This window comes from Antedon bifida, chromosome 2 (assembly GCF_963402885.1).
Source record: "Antedon bifida chromosome 2, ecAntBifi1.1, whole genome shotgun sequence".
In the NCBI taxonomy this organism is placed as follows: domain Eukaryota; kingdom Metazoa; phylum Echinodermata; class Crinoidea; order Comatulida; family Antedonidae; genus Antedon; species Antedon bifida.
Window position 1 is genome coordinate 8,659,510 of NC_136227.1, and position 18,688 is coordinate 8,678,197.

General features: G+C 32.4%; 1 protein-coding gene across 2 annotated transcripts in view; it reads left to right on the plus strand.

The window, feature by feature from the left end:
- The window catches only part of LOC144836165 (protein kinase C iota type-like), a 57,061-nt gene that overhangs the window by 14,591 nt on the left and 23,782 nt on the right, over positions 1-18,688 (plus strand). Inside the window, exons 1-3 of one of the 2 annotated variants that reach the window (XM_078691387.1) lie at positions 834-875; positions 6,983-7,104; positions 10,777-10,866. In XM_078691387.1, the coding sequence (XP_078547513.1) occupies positions 7,041-7,104; positions 10,777-10,866 (154 nt within the window). In that variant the 5' untranslated portion in view covers positions 834-875; positions 6,983-7,040. Of the gene's footprint in view, positions 1-833; positions 876-6,982; positions 7,105-10,776; positions 10,867-18,688 lie in introns of those variants that run through there. The other variant, XM_078691386.1, reaches the window with a different exon arrangement.

Below are 18,688 nucleotides of genomic sequence, written 5' to 3' on the forward strand. Positions count from 1 at the left end.
GGATAATTAATTTATTTGCAACATTGATTTGCGACTTCCTTTATCTAGTTACGTTTGCGTAAATTGTTAAAGAAAAATGAAAAATAAATGAAATTAAATATTTGAATACTTTGGGTGAAATTGAGTGTGTTCTTTAAATTCAATTAATCCTGATCAATCATGGACGCCGTCAATTTTTGTACTCCCTATTTGCCAGTCTGAACCAGTCGTTTAATTATTGACCAGCTTTTTAGCGACATGTTTTCCACCCATTATCTCTTACAATCTGCATATGCTGAGACCCTATTTCACGCATCACGTCACCTCGCCATTTCGACAAGAAATTCCATTTCTCGCATAGGTAATCGTCAAGGTTTTTTCTTTTGCTTTTGCAATTTCTGCATTTAACACTGCATCTATGGATTTGTAGAGGATGTGTGTAATGATATTGGTTAGGATGGCGTTTTGTCATTGGCAGCAAGGGAATTAGAGCTTGGTGTGTGACAGGCACGTGGCATAGAATTTTGACACTTTTACATTTATTGATTTTGAAATACATGCATCTATTGATTGGTTCACAACTCCCTATAAAAAAAGGTTTACTTGTTCAAGGTAGTGAATACGGATTTCTCATTGTTGGATGAATCTCTTTCGAGACAAGTTCCTCTGCCCGGAGTTCTTAAAACTTTCGTCTTTCTACGTAAAAAACACTGAAAAACGCTTAATGCATTACTTTCCATTAATATTTTGCTGTTGAAGCCTTTTCATTACAAGGCATGTGGTTTGGCACGCTTGAATGAACACAGCAACCTGGGCCTTGGCAAAACACGTGCTAATTTGCTCTCTTTCACTTGGTTGCTCGACGTTCAGCATCATGATGGGGAGTGGCAGATTTGGTAAGATATTCATTATAGTACAGTACTTCCGTTTTAGCATCCTAGTTTGAAAACTGTTATGATTCTGTATTGTTAAATTCTCAATTCAAGTGGATATTTTTAATATAATTTTTTTGACTATTTCTAGATTAGACTTGTAATAATATATACAGTTACAACTATAGTTAAACTGGTTGAATATTTTTTAGATTAGCACAATGCTTGAATTTGATATAAATTTTCATATCTTCATATCTTTTGTTTGATTTATATCTTCATCTTCCTCTTATTTTATCTATATCATCTGTTGTATATAATTCCTTAATCATCTCATCTTTTTTTGTTCGCTGTCCTCTCCTACATCCTCTCCAACATCCTTGTATCCTCATACTATTAATGACATTTCCTCTCCTTTCTTATCTCTTAAACATATCATCTTCTCCAACTTTCTTTCACCTCCTTGTACTCTATTTTAACTTTGCTTATTATTGTCAGATTTCATCTCCTTTCTTTATCACGCTTTTCATCTTTTATTTTGTTTCAAATCATCTTTTCTTTTCTCCTTTATTCCTCATCCTTGTACTCTATTTTAACCTTCCTAAGATTTAATCTTTCTTTATCACCTTTTTCATCAAAACATTTTAGCCATACTGCTGATGCTGATAAATCTGAATTTAGAGTAGGAAAAACATAGTTTTGCATTGCGTTTTTGGCTATACCATTTGATAAATGTGTATAGCACTGTTAAACTCTGTCTACACTATCAAACTTTATGTGACAAACAAATGTGATGTGCCCATATATGGACATGATGTCATATCACTACCATATTTGGGCACATCAAACTTTTTTTTGTCAAACTTGTTTGATACTGATAGTGTAGACATAGCTTTAAGGTGATTTTTGTATAGCATTTTGACTATTCTACACTGGTGAAAATATTCCTTGTTACAGTATAGCGTTCCATCTCTTTCTCTACTTTTGCTCTTTACTTTCACCTTTACATTGGTCCTGTCAGATTTATATTTTTACCTGTTTATATGTTATATTTTTACCTGTTTATATGTTATATTTTTACCTGTTTATATGTTATATTTCTTCAGTAATTTACATCACAGTACTATTAAGTCGAGAATTAGTAATTCTTTTCGAAAAAAACTCTTATTCATGAATATTTCCAAAACCAGATGAACCTTTTTATATTTTTACTAAAGTTTTTTGCATCACATAAATTAGTTATTTGAAGTGCATTCTTTTTAAATTTAAATTATTAACAGGTCACATAGATAAAACAGATTTATATAATAGGTTATTTAGATAGAGTGCTTTGTTTTCTATTATTAAACATAAAAGGCATTAGTGGGTCTGCCCATATTGTTATCATACTAATGACTGCCAAACTATTTTTACAATGTTTAACCAGTTGTCATGTACTGTAATAGATCTATAGAGGTTATTTAGAGTGTGAGTTATACATAAACGTATAAATGAAACCCATTAGTAATTCTGCCCATATTGTGAAGTGGCTTTATGCTTGATACCCTTAACAGGTCACAGCATTAGAAAAAATACTACACTTTATTTGTACAAATGTTAGTGTTATATCACATTGCCAAGAGCTCTGTCTACGCTATCAAACTAGTTTTTATAGCGGGCACATTACATTTTTTTGTCACATAAAGTTTGATAGTGTAGACAGAGCTTAACAAACCTCTGGAGTTTGCACAAATCCAAACACCGAGACGTAAAAAGCAGTGTTTTTCTTGGTGTGAGTTCAAAAATCAAACCAAAAACACTGACGATGAATATCTGGTCACACCAGGGAACGCAATGCGAAAGGTACTGACTTTATACGAACACTGATATGAATAATACAATATATTAACAACTATAACACAATAAAAAATCATAATCATAGAAAATACTGGTGGTAGTGTATGTCATCACTTTTCAATAGAATCCCTTTTCCCTAAGTGTTAGGGACTAACAACAATATTTCCCTCATTCACTTCACGTTGATAGGAAAACTTAATAGTGGTGTACAGTACTCTGAATAGTGATGTCCCAAAGAGGAGAGTCTTGTCATGGTTTTGTTTGAAATGGACGATTTGGTCTATGGTTTTGTTTGAAATGGACGATTTTGTCTATGGTTTTGTTTGAAATGGACGATTTAGTCTACACCTCCAAGGTCAAGTCCCAAATTACCTAAAATAAGAACATAAGGTTTGAATTTAACATTTACATTTAGTTTTAAACTGACAATCTTAAGGAGTATTTTACTTGAGGAATATACACCATTGTTCATTTGTTCAGTGAGTGATGATATTGAAAAGACTCTTTCAACTACGGTATTCATTGGAGTTCAATCATGTGTAACGCTAATTATTTTTTGCTCCGTTTTTAATTAATTTCTAGAAAATGTTCATTACCAATCTTTAGTTTAAGTGGTTCTTTTTATCCGTTTATAATTTTTAATTGAGGCATGAAATTATTTTTGATATTTTAATATCGAAGCTGATTATTTCAGTGATTGGTAGGATTTTATTATTGTTTTTTATAAAGCATACATAAGTCAACAGAGCTCCAATTATTTACAGCTATGTCTCTTGACTTTGCCTCGCGGATGAATGTGTTATGAAAGACATCCTTGCTATTGCATTCTCATATGTGGTTGACAAATACAGGAAAGGTAGGCACGACCACAAATGGGTTTATTGTGTCCTTACATAGAGTATATATCTATGGTCTGTGTGACTCTGTGAGTTCTGTTTTTCCTCCTATTCATTTTTTCTTCAAGTTTCGTTCTGCTAGAGTGCTCGTGGAGACAACCTTGTGGATTACGTGTTTCCATACCACACATGAAAAGTTGACCATTGTGGTAGTGGTTTATCTAGAGCCAGAATTTAGTGCTTTTTTAGTGTGTTTCTTTCTGATGTGGCTAGTATCAATTGGCTTGGGCCGCCAAGTGGGTCGAGGGGCTCGAGGAAGCTCTGGCGATATTATTATTGAACATTTAAGAGTAGTTTTAATAGTCGCTTTTTAAAGATGAAAATCCTTGATTGGGTAAACTCAGTAGGGTATTGTTTTATTTTTATCGGGAAATATATTTTTCTCCCCGAATTCTTCTTGTACCAGTTCATCATTCACAGTCATTTCAGTTTAGTCACACATTGGTTGTTTACATTTATGCAACTCACTTTCTAATTTCTTTCATTGATTGTTTTAAATATGTTTTAAACATTTTTCTTTTGCCCTTTTCCTGTCTCCCCTTTTAAAAAAATAATAATAATATCAGATTTATTTATGTCAACAATTCTTGAATATCATTCTGTAGGTGATGTTGACTCCACAGCCTCTTGGGGTAGTGTGTTCCATTTCGGAATGTCCTAAAGTTAATGACAGATAAATCTACATTAATGTGCACATTTGTTTCCTGTATATCTTACTACTGCTCACACAGATTCGTAGTAAAATTCCAACATCATTTTAACATGCTTTAGTTGATCGCTGAATTACTAACTAGTAAGGTTTCATTTCAAAGCAACACTCTGTTATTAGTCACAATTCATTGCCTTTGAAAACGAAGTTCTCTCTTTTTCCCAAAGGACGTAGCTATGCGGTAGATTCATATAGATAGTGTTCGTGTAGCGTGGCTCGAGTTTGCCACTGTCGTTATACAGCTATTAGTCTAATCGCCTATACGATGCATACGGCATGGTGCCCATTATCTGATGGTGATTACCGACTACTGATAAACATATTAATGTGAGTGTATCAATAGGTTTGCTGTTATTTATCCCATTGATATCAAGCGGTCTCACAGCATATGTCTCATGCTGAACAGTAAGGGATCTCACAATATTTATCTCATGTTGATTATTGATAAGGAAGATACTTGTAACATGTAATATTATGTGGGACATTGTTTAGAGTTCTTAACAATGTATCTATGTTGAATATCGATATCAAGCGGTCTCACAGCATATGTCTTAAATGCAGAATATTAATTAAGGGATCTCACAATATTATTGATATGTTGATTATTGATCAGGGAGATACTTGCAACATGTACTCTTTGTTCTTAGCATGTATCTTACGTTGAATATCGATATCTAGTGTTCTCAAAGCTTGTGTCTCCTACAGATACCAAGCAAAGTGTTCTCACAACATTTATCTCGCGTTGATTTAATATTGACATTGCGAATATCTTACAACATTTACCTCATGAGGAACATCGTCTTATGTTGAATATCGATATCAAGAGTTCTCCCAGCATTTGTCTCCTACAGATACCAAGCAAAGTGTTCTCACAACATTTATCTTGCGCTGATTTAATATTGACATTGCGAATATATCACAACATTTACCTCATAAGGAATCATCGTCTTATGTTGAATATCGATATCAAGAGTTCTCCCAGCATTTGTCTCCTACAATACCAAGCAAAGGGTTCGCAATTTCCTGATGAGGACATCAACATTTAAAGCTCTTTGTGGATTCATTGACAATTTTTTTTTATTGCATAGTAAAAGTACCGCTTGTCAATAGCATACAAGACGTCAACATCACGTATCAAATAACGAACATGCTTCATGGTAACACATTCTTAATAGTCTATTGCCAATATATTTAATTCTTCGGGGAAAAGCCATCATCAATTATATCTCTTATTCGATCTATTTCTATTCATTTTTCTTCTGCTAAATCCATCAAAGCGTCTGCTCAATATATCACTTTTTCGTTTTAATTTTATTTTTTGATTAAATACGATGTGCTAATTACTGACTCTGTACGGTACGATCGTCTTGGCGCTTCTCAGATTATAATGGATACGCTTTGTATTTTCATGAATTTACAATAGCTCGTCATGATTTGAAATTCACTAACATTAACAATAATATATTTTTGCGTATTTGTGCTATAATCAGGAAAGTAATATTTGTCATAAGTAGTATTTTTTTCACTAAATTTACACTATGTGACTGCACCTTAGAATACACTATAGAACATAATCAAAATTTTGCTATAAACAATCATTTGCTACAAAAATCATTTTATGTTCAATTTATGTTGAACAATAAAAAAAAAACAAGTATTGTAGATGATTCATATCATAATGCTGGAATGGTATAAAAATATCCCTAGGGTACGGGGTGTGAATATATTGAAGAGTGATATACAGGGGTACTATTCCCCTGGGTATGGGGTGTTATTCCACTGGGTATTGGGTGTTATTCCCCTAGGTACGGGGTGTGAATATTAGGGAAATATGAAATGTGGTGTGCTGGTTAAATGATGTTATTCCTTGTTCTATTGTGCAGAACTTTTACTTGTATTATTTTTTTAATTTATTTCATTGGCAAACATCAACGTAGACTTTAGCTAATTTGAATTGATTTAATGTATGGTATGCTTAAAACTGGTTTTAACATCTAAAGATACAATTGTACATCACTCAGACAATTATTTTTCTTTTCTATTTAACCTTTTAATATTCAATTTCTTTTTTTTTTAATATGAAAGTTTATCCTGAATAAGTCATAAATGACCTCAAGTGGAGATGTAAAATATTTTAGTATGAATATACTGATTGCTTTGATCCAGATTTAGCATTTATCAAAATTAGAACATGTGTACTCAAAATACCAATAAATTAAAATATGCATCATTTGTTTTTCTTTAAAGCAATCTTGTTTAATTTCTCTCTTTCTAAACAAGAATTACATATCAACATACAAATTATGTAAAACTTATATATTTATATTTTATGTTCATTAAAAATAACAGTAATAAAATTACAATTAATTATTATCAAATAGTTATATTATTGTTACAATATATTAATATATAACAATTTGATATTAATTATTTTATTTTATTACAAACAGTGAATGAATATATCAAAGATATTGCCCCCATTCACTTTATCCAGAAATTTGAAAAGTATTTACTTTAATAAAAACCATTTTTATTTATTTTGAGAGCATTTCCTCCATGTTTCTCCAACTTTATTAAAATTGCAACAATCAACAATTTTATTTTTGGTAATTTTCACTTTCTCTCTCTCAATATTTTGTTTATTTAAAAAAAATATCATTTTAAATCGAACTTTATGTTGCCATTTTCAGAGACATTCTGTGCGTTGATGTGGACCCGGACATCCAATATGAAAATTTCTGCTCCGACATGAGAGACATCTGCAACTTTCACGAGGATGCTATCTTTACCATGAAGTGGCTGGACGATGAAGGTAATTTTATAGATACCCATAGAGTTATACAATTAGAGACTCCAACACAATCACATCTCAAACTATTACAATACATAGAGTATGACTGCATCCTCAAACCTCTAGGTTGTGGTCATACCCATTACTTAGTGTTGGACAACTTTGCCTAAATGACTGTACCTTCCGAGCATCAACATGAGCATGTTCCAACATTATATGTTAAGGGGGAAAATTTCATTACTGTCATTAACAATATACTGTACTATAATTTATAAACTGTACTGTACCATATTGCAAAAATTGCTGTGGCCTAGTTGGCTCTCTAGTTTTATAACTCTATGCCATAGAGATTGTATAAACCACTAGAGGTCTTATAATTGTGTGCAAACTGCAAGTTCACTAATTTAACTCTTTCATTTGATATTCAAATTTCTATTGAAGAGGGAGAATAATGAAATCACATGGTCATATTTATTCTACCATATATGGTCAAAAGTATACCATCTGCTTTACCTCAAGATTATAATAAGGCGGGAAAGATTAAGATAATGGCCATATTTAGAATATTTTTCACATTTTTTTTTCTTTTAAAACATTTTTAAAATAATTGTTATGGAACACTGGTTACTACATTTTTTATTATTGATATTAATACAATTTATTCTCAATTTATACTTATTACAGCAACTTTTATATCAAGTTTATTGAATGAATGAATTCATAATTTCTATTCTAAAAAGTAGTAATTGAAATATGCAAATTACCGCGCGCCTTAAGGTGTTCATTAATAGTAGACGAGCCTAGAGGGCCTCACTTAATTGAGCCAATAGCCAACAGGCAAATCACTTAAATACTATAACGCAATCTACCACTACCCAGAAATACAAGATGTTTTGCTACAGTACTTGCGGTTAATATTCTCTTTTTTTTTTTTATCTTAACAAATTTGATTTGCATTGCTAAATTAAATATTCCAGGTTTGCTGAGAACATAAGCCTAAGTAATGCTCCATCACTAATCACCCACTGGTATTGATGCAGAAACTGCAATGTCCAGTGAAGCATATCATAAATGTCAAAGGTTAACTTTGCAGCATGACTAAAATATGAAAAACGAATAAATTAATTTTAGAATTTTGTAGCATGTTGCATTATTAAATTTAAAATTTATTGATTGAGTTTATTGATTGTGTTTTAACTTTTATTAATAAAGTTTTATGAATTCAATCATTACAATTAATTTAATTTACAATAATTCATTTGTAAGTTTCGATTTCAAATCTTTTGTGTTTGTTTATAATCCAAAATAATAATATAATAAAGCCAGGATTGCTAATAAAAAAAAATGCAGAAATTAAGCAAAATACAAATTTAATATTTCAGCCAATACTGTATGTGAATTTGTGTTCTCAATGTATTTAGTATTTAAAGTACAAAATGTCAGAGTACTGTAGGCCAAAACATCTGACCAATTTCTCAACTCAACGCATCTCGAATCTATTACACCTATCCGTCAGCGGTGAGGTATGAACGCCAGGTAATCTGGAGCTGGTCATGGGTTCTCGTCCCACCCGAGGATTACTTTTTATATTGTGATCAATAATATTTTAATAATAATAATAATTAATATCAATTTTATTGAAAAGATTTCTTGATTTACATTAAGTGATCTGTGGCGTGAGAAAAAAAAAGTAATTTCCAACCTCAGCCTTATAATGTGGTATATTGTATAAATACAATAATGCGTTTCGGAAAAAGAAAGATTCTGGTAGAATTTTGATCCTTTTGAACCTCAGGAAAAGCTAGTTTGCGTAGAATTTCTGATATTGCAGAGTCTAGTATTGGAAGAGTCTACAGTTTTGTGGGCATCTGCTGTGTACCTCGATCCACCCCAATGAACACGCTGGGTACCCTCTATTTTAAAATTCCCATTGTGACAACAAGTCATCTGCTAGAGTTGTTGGGTAATAATTTAATAAAATCTCCCACAATATTATAATACATAGTTTTATGAAATTGATTTAAGAAAGTGAATATCTTGAATGGCGGTATCGTTTTTGAAAGATTATAATATAAGAGGATTGAGTTACGCGTGTAAGATTTGTGTATAGTAATTAGATATCGGCAAGCGTGGATATTATATAATCTCCATACACTTTGCGTGATGATTATCACTGTATCAATAGGTCTGGTGACCAACTGTACTGTATAATAGTACATTGATACAGGTTTGATTTAGTACAGTACTAGCCATAGCAACTATTAACAAGGTACTGTGGCTATAGTAGAACCCCTCCTTTGGGACATCACAACTTTGGGACCTCCGCAGGCCTTGCAGTTAATTTGTTTTTTGTTTACCAGTGTCCGAGATTTGGTTGCCCTCTCAATTTCTTAGTGGGCGAAACATGGTGTCTATAAGCGAAATAATCAAATATCTCTCTATATCAAGGTTGGACTATACTGTTAGTGTTATTGATGCAAAACATTATTGTAAAATGTTACCTGGTTGCTCATCAGGACCAACCATTTTTTAAAGTTACCCTGTCCTAAATAAAGTTTTGGTTGCCCGAGACCAGGGCAACTGATTCTGCATACAATTCCTATTTTAATGGGAAAATTTCATTTGGGTAAATATGTTTTAACACCAACACAGCCAACCCCTATTTTAAGAGGTCCCACCTTTGTCCCCTTAATTGAGGTTCTACTGGATAGTAAGCCTGTTGACAAATTAAATAGAACCACCTCATTGGGATCATAAATACTTCTACTTCCATAAAATATTGATTTAAATAAATTCAATAATTAAATCAGACATCCAAAGCACTTCCTTCCAACAACTTTAATTAATTGCTTCTGTGATTTCTTTATGAGGTATAATGAATTCTAGCTAATATTAGAAACGAATTAACATTGCATGCGCGTACACGAATGCGTGATTTGATAACATTACACTCGCATGTCTCACAAAATGCGCATTGCAAGTAATGTAAAATACATTATTATGCATGTTATAATACAATGCATTAATAATATTTTTCAAATTACACTTTAATAGTTTTGCTTGATGGAAACGAGACAAGGTTATGAAGGCCTTTGAATGTCAGCTTATAAATCTACTGTGAACGATACCTGCCCCAGGTTTTCAAATGTGGTCTAAGTCCTAGGTTCAAGTTCTGTCATATGTCATTTGACAAATTACGGCTCCACTCCCAAAGACTTGTGTATGTTGTCTTGTGAGCGGAATTTGAATTTACTTAATGGCAATTTGCCTGAATATATAAAAACAGTGTAAAACCTTCCCAATTCTTTTCATGTTAATACCCCATTGGATGCATGCAAATGTTTACAAACACAAGTACAAACTTATAATTTTGAGTATATTAGCAATAATGGTCTCCCCAGAACGGGTATACTCGCCTACCTACTGTACACAGTGCATTAGTTATTAGGTCAAATTATTTTATTAATGATTAGAAGAGAGGTTATTTTTGTGTCAAACATTCCTGCCCACGTCCGAGAGACTTAATTGTCGGTGATGATTATCACACAAACTCCTGACAAAGTCTTCCCGATAAGTAGGTGGAGATTAGTAGGCCTACAAACTTCAAAATTATCTACCAAATTGAAAACCAAGTAAACTTTTCTACAAAGGATATTTGATTCTAACTGTTATCTCCGTATGTTCTTCTTTTAGGGGACCCCTGCACCATCTCATCGCAAGAAGAACTTGAGGAGGCCATCAGACTTTATGAAATTAACAAGGATTCCAACATCCTCATACATGGTAAGTTTGTGTCAATACAGTAGAACCCCATACTTTAAGCTTTGTCACTATCAAACTTTATGTGAAAATGTGATGACCTCCATATATGGACATGATGCCTTCATATCACTACTATATTTACTGTAGGCATCACTACCATATTTGGGCACATCAATTTTTTGTTGTCAAACTAGTTTGAAAAGAAAATGTGTTCCTTAATAGGATTGTCTCTCAACTCTCCCAAAAACAAATTTCCTTGGCCTGTACCAACATTTTTTATTTCCTGAATATGTTTTGCTGGAATGGCCGTCATATGGCTAAAATCTTTAGCCTTTCCAGTTCAATTTGTTAGGGAGCTTTGATTGACAACCTACGTCTAGTTAAATTCATTCACTCATAAATTTTGCATGCAAATACATTGGTCATGTTGTCTCGCTTGATTTCTCAACTCAGTGTTGGAGAATTCTATGGTATGCTAGGTGTTGATGACCAACCAAACAAGATGCATTGGTCATACAGTAAGTCGTAGTAGGTCCTTCCTATGTTGTCCCAAATCAAAAGCTCCCTATATCTCTGCCAAATCTTTACACCTTACAATAACATGACCCTAAATTAACGTAAAATGGATGATACGGTAGAAAATGCTGCTTATTTTTCACAAGTCACCTAGATCAGAGATTTATACATTATACAAAACTACAAAATGGAAAACATTGAATTTAAAAGAGTAAAGAAATTGTTATTTTAATAGATAAAATAAAACATAGGCAACACTGAATATCTCATAGCTAAGCTGTTCTTATGCTGTTGTGACAATAATGTTTATCATAGTATAAAAGAGACGGAAGACATGTTGAGAATATTCAAATCAAAGCCATGAATTCTTATTAGTGTTCGATCTTGGAGTTATGACTATGACACTTCCAACTTGTTTTATTTTTTAAAAGAGAAGTTATCTATCTTTTTTGTGCACAATGCATGACTTTCTTGCATATTTAAAATGAAGTTTTATTGCGCAATACACTGCACGTTAACGTCACGTCAGCGCTAATGCTACTCAAAATGGATTTCATTCATCCATTTTTTATCTCATTGAGTGGGTTATTATAGAACGGTGCTGTATAAACATAGAGCAGTAACTAATGGGGCAGAAACTGTCAAAAAGTTATCACAATGTTTTGAAATACAGTCCTAAAATAAACAAGTTATACGTCCAGAGGTAGAATGAATCAGAGAAGATCAATATATATGCGCTAGTTATACCTTATGCAAATTATTTAATTGATTGGCCAATTAACTCTGCAATCATAGATCAGAATAACTCTTCCTTGAATTTCTAGGCCTGCGTTCATCGTCATCATCGCCACTGCCTGATTCGCTGTTGTATCCTCAACTCCCTTATGAACGCGCTAGGCCTTGAGCAAGTTTTCATGATCAATATTTTCAATTTACATGAAAACACTTTAGGGCCATTTACGGCATACTTGGGATCAAGCGAGAAGATTGAATCGAGCAGACGATACTGAGTTTGATGACGAAGACGCGTTAGTCAATTTATTTATGAATTATCAATAAATATTACCATTCTTGAAGGTTCGAGTCATTTATAAAAATTATTTGCAATTATTCAAAATTGCCTGTAATTTAATTTTTGTATATTATTATTTACTATTTCAATTTGATTGTTTAGACATTCACCAAATGTTCTACGATGTAATACAGTACAATATATTATTTGTCAAAAGTATCACAGTACATGTATTTATTTCCTTTGGCTGGTAATAAACCTTTAGTTATGCATACGTGATGCAATATTAAATAGTTTTATCGGATGTTTTATAATTTATAGTCGCGTCTATGGGCATATTATTGCCATCATGAGTAAACTGAATAAATGGGTAAAAGTACTAGAATGAAGATAAAACCTGGAATATTTCAAATTTGTTTTTATTATTTATTCTAAGTAGGTTCATTGCAATATAATAATATCAACAATATAAAAATTAATCCTCAGATTTGAACTTATTATTACAGTACTTAAAAGAATACAGTTTGGTAGTCTTATTTTATTTATTTATTTTTATTAAAAATAAAATGCTAAGTGTGTAGCCTACTGTATTCATGGAGAATTTATTTAATGAAAAAATAAGTATGATTAAACCGTTACATACAATTTTAAACATGAACATACAGTATTATATAGTCAAAACATTTAATAACTTCTTTGTACTGTAAACTATTTGAATCATCATTTTACAATGACATCATTAAATATTTCAATTTAAGACATTTACCGTATAAGCACGTGTCCAGTTGGTTACTATAAAAGTTGAAATAGTGTAGTGTTCTAGAAAACCCTTTGTTTGCTGCAAATGGTAACCAAAAATATGAGAAGGTCCCTTGAACTAATTCCTATGTGGAATTCTGCCAGCCTGGGGCTAAGGTTTTATCACTCAAGACTTTTCATCATTGGTAACTGCAGAGTTAATAGGAAAGCTAGCCTACAGTCTGTGTGTTAAGCTTTGTTCATCTGTACGGACACACCTCTGGTTTAATTAGCTCTACGTAGGCTACACAAACACAGCTAATCTTTAAGTTGTTTGAGCACTTGTAAGCTGTGTATTGACTGTACGGTTTAATGCTAACCTACAGAAAAAGATTTTTTACATAAGTTTATCCTGAGTAGTGAATCACACCAATTACTGTTAATAAGCTGAGTGTGAGGGGGTCGTAATCGAGGTCGGCAAGATCTGTTAAACGCATTAATCAACTCAACGCACGATCTATCGAGATGTTGTTGCATGTACATGTCCAACTTCTACCACGTGTTATTCGACCAGCTAGCTCTCACTGGTGTTGCAGTACAAGTAAATTATTTCCATGTTGTTGTCAGCATGGTGTGTTGTGCGTGTGTATTGTGCATGTCTCCACTGGTTTCATTCGTAGAGTATTTAAAATCATGTTTTTAGATGAAGCAGATATTCAACACAATTGCACAAGTAGGCACTCAATGCATACACATGTAAGTATAGCTAGAAACAGTAGTAAAACATAGTTCAGGATAGACATATGCACAGTACCTTTGTTTAGATACAATCATTGGCATGAAAAATACTCTATAATATTAATAAGGTTGAGCTTCGATGAGCTACACATACCTTTTATTCTGTGATCAGTTTAAACACATGGGAAACCTATTCATTTTATTTAGAATAATTATAATACACTTATTTTATGTCCACTAAGTATTAGCTCTGTCTACGCAGAGAGGTATAAAAATAAAAATATGTTTATACCTCCCTGGTCTACACTATCAAACTAGTTTGACAAAACAAGTGTGATGTGCCCAAAACATGGTAGTGATATGACATCAGCATGTCCATATATGGGCACATCACATTTTTTTGTCGTATAAAGTTTGATAGTGAAGACAGAGCTTTAGTAATAACCCTGGAGGAAATTGAAAGTATGGATACTTTCATTACTGATTGTAGGACAGTAGATTTTAACATCTAGTTACTAAATTTCTTTAACTGTGTATTGTGTGATGTTACCAGAAGATTATTTACAGTCTTGTATGATGTCATTTGAGTCATTATTTACTGTGTGATGTCACCAGAGTCATTATTTACTGTGTGATGTCACCAGAGTCATTATTTACTCTGTGATGTCACCAGAAGATTATTTACAGTACTGTATGTCATTTGAGTCATTATTTACTGTGTGATGTCACTAGAGTCATTATTTACTGTGTGATGTCACTAGAGTCATTATTTACTGTGTGATGTCACTAGAGTCATTATTTACTGTGTTATGTCATTATTTATTATGTGATTTATAAATTGATTATCCTGACTCCATATTTAATTTAAAAAGCTTGTTGCAGCTCAAAATGAGATCCACCATAAAAACACAACATTAAATATGGCTGCACCCGCACCCCCACTATGTAGAATAAGTCTGCGTGCCCTGCATGTTGTACTGTATATTAAGTGAGCATTTCTTTGATCTTTTCTAAAGATACATGAGCTGTTTTTCCCTCTTGATCACCTCACTTTTACACTCAAGTTGTCTTGTTTGTACCAGGGAAGAGTGAAATCAATCAACTCTTCCCTTCTTGTACATTGTCTTTTTTTTTTTTTTTTTTTCGAGAAATAGAGAAAAGAAAGAGATTTTAAATATCAACATTGTATGTTACTAATATTAACATGCGATTTGACATTAACTATTAAATTTGAACACGTGAACATTTCACATAGATTTCAAAAGTCTTCTCGGGTTTATTAACGTCCCTAGACTTTCCATGTTTATGTTGTTTATAAAGAATTATTTATAAACAAGAGATTGAATTTCATGTATCGACTATTCAACTCTATGGGGAAAAAAAAAAAACGATGCCTATATATGGTAGTGATGACCAAACATGTTCAAACTATTACTAAATATGGAATTAACAAATCTATGGCACTTTCAGTTTGTTTTCTTTGTTTATTAATGTAGTTGTCTGGGGAATGTTCCCCATTCTGAAAACTGAAACCATTCAACTAAATTTATTTACATTTAAATTAACATGTGGCAAAATTTATTATTTATGGTTTAAATAATATAATTCATTTACTTGTGAATCCCTATTATTTTTGTATAATTTAAACAAAATTATTTAGATCATAGTACTGTCTTCTTGTTGTGCATTAACACAAATTGTTGTAGACATGTCAACACTGTAGATTATCAGTATTATTAATGTAATATATCTACAATTTTTAAAAATGGTTCAAATAATATAATTCATGAATTCCTATTATTTTTGTATTATAGTAGTACTGTAGGATAAAAAAAATATTTAGATCATAGTATTCTTAGTGCATTTAACACAAATTGTTGTAGACACAACACACAGTAGTATCATATTATTAATTTAATAACTACCTACAAATTTAACAAGGCCAACAGCCATAAGTCGCGTGCTAAAACGCATAGTGATACCGGACCGACCGACAGACCGACCGACCGACATAGTGAACTATAGAGTCGCGTCCATGCGACTAAAAAATGGTTCAAATAATATAATTCATTTACTTTTGAATCCCTATTATTTTTGCATAATATAAAAAAAATATATAGATTTTAGTATCCCTGTGGTTGTGCATTTAACACAAATTGTTTTAGACACAACACTGTAGATTATCATAATTATTAATAACTACCTACAAATTTTAAAAATGGTTCCAATAATATAATTCATTTACTTTTGAATCCCTATTATTTTGCATAATATAAAAAAAATATTTAGATTTTAGTATCCCTGTGGTTGTGCATTTAACATAAATTGTTGGAGACACAACACTGTAGATTATCATATTATTAATTTTAACCTACAATTAAAAAAAAAAACAAGTCAGCACACTTGTGCTTAAAAGAAATTTAATGCTCGTAGGCCTATTTGTTGTGGACAGATGAACGGGCATCGTTTGGTGGCAGCACTTGACAGGAAGGGACCTTTTAAGGGAGAAGAAAGTTGTTGTATGTGTCGTCCACACGTGTAATTTAGCCAAGTTAGGCTGCAAGTCACAGGTTATTCCCCCACAATTTACATTTACATCAATTGTAATTACAAGAAATGATGTGGATTGTCAGAGATGGGTTTTGTGTTTGAAGGGTGAGGTGGCTGGTAGTGTGTGACTAGAGTTTTTGTAGATTCGCCCCTACTTATGGGCCCGACTCCACATTTGAGGACATTCTAATCGAAGGAGACTGAATGTAACCGTACCTTAGAACCACAATATCATACTGTACTGTCAGTAAATTATGTTTACATCAGTACAAGCAATAGAAGAAAAATTTTCCATTGCATACTTCTGTTGGGGTCAATGAATATTAATGTCTTGAGCATGAATATTCAACATTAATACAACATACTTTACATACCAGATTATAGGAAGAATTAAAAGTTACTGAAAAGATGTTTTGTATTATAATCATCTCAGTAGAAATTTATTTACGACAGGCTTTGGTCACTTACCACAAGTTGATTAAATCATGGAGAAATAAGTTACTTACTTTATTTCTCCATGATTAAATTAACTAAGCTAAACTACATCAAAGGTGTCTCTTTAATTAGCAAAAGAGCTAATAAGATTTTTTTTTTTGGTACACTGTAAGTCTTATCACATCCATGCGCAAAATACTTTTTACAAATAAAATAATTTAAAAAAAATGTTTTAATACTGTAAATAGAAGTTGCCAATGTTATTTTTATTTCCCATACAAGAAAAACTTTCCATGGGCTTATTTATCCACACTTAAAGGAGATTTCTAAATATTTATTGTATTTTATTTATGGCCCTTCAAAACCATTAGAGAAATATGAATTTCATGATAGAGGTTATGTACCTGAAACACCGTTAAAATGTAGTTTAATTTGATATTTCTAGATTAACAGGCATTTTAAACCCAGTAGTCACTCTTTAACATCAATATCTTCTAGACAACACAGAGTCGCAAAATATGCGCACATATGCAGTTTATTGATGTACCGTATGATATGGTGTGTTAAAACGAGAGAATTGACACGTTGGTTTCTTTCCCTCAACACTCGCCTTTCTTTTAATGAAATTAATAATACAGTAATAACTAATATTAGTTTACCATATCGTTTATCATCATTAAATGTATAACTCAAAGTTGTCATTTGTTTGTGCGTCTATAAATGTCAATTTATCAAATTATAAATTGCATTTGACGATTTAAATGATTTTTTTTTTGCCTAAATGCAAATGATTATTCATTGGAACCTAGATATTTTCAATTTCTAGGTTATGAATATTAAAGCTATGAAACTTTATTTAATTAAAAAATTGTAAAGTGTTGCTATAAAAAAGATTTTTTGGATCAAGCACGTACGGAAACATACTCCCATAATAATGCAGCTAGTAATCATCGCAAAGTTGTGTGTCTTGATCCAACCGATACCCATTTTATACACCTGGGTAGAGAGAGGCAAATGTACTTAAAGTGTCTTGCCTAAGGATACAAGCAATGCGGCAAGTGTTAAATCCGAACCATGATCTCACGATCAGTAATCCAATGTCCAACAAACTGCACCACACGCCCTCAGCTTTTAAATAAAGTGCTCATCATACTCAGTTTTTCCTGAATACTTAAACTTAATCAGGGTCATAATTTAATCACCTTTAATTTAAGGGGAGTGTTTGGAGATTATATAACATTATTAAAAGCTCTAGAGGCCAAGCCTAAGTACCGCGTTTGGAATCATCCCTTTTTGTATGAACTTCCTAACATACCCGGACCTTAGAGGATCGTACTGACTGCACCCTTATCATACAACACCAAGCCCTTTCCTTTCCTAACTCTATTTTTAACTTAGCATGTATTCAAACAAAGACAAAAGAACAGTACGGCATAATGGTAAGAAATATTGGAAAAGTGTTGGTTCGAGACCAATCTGTGCCATACAGTATCTAAATGCCAATTTACACATTAGCAGCGAGCAGTAATGGTAAGCCGAAAGCTGCGTACTTGTCCCATGTAGAATCTGTATCTATCCAGAGTGAGGTTCCGCCCAACTCTGCGTTTTTGGTAAATGTTCAGAAGAAATAACATATTCTTCTATTTTTGTTTTCCGCTTACAACGTACCATTACTGCTTTTTGTGTAAATATACCTTAAGACCAGATACTTTACTCTCATTGCCTCTTTGGATGGAACATGAAATGATGGGTTCTGTGTACGTACATGTGCATGACGTCAAAGCTTGATTACACTATTTCAATATTTAAAATATGTATTGGGATCGTCTGTCTTCCGGTGTGCTATCCTGTACT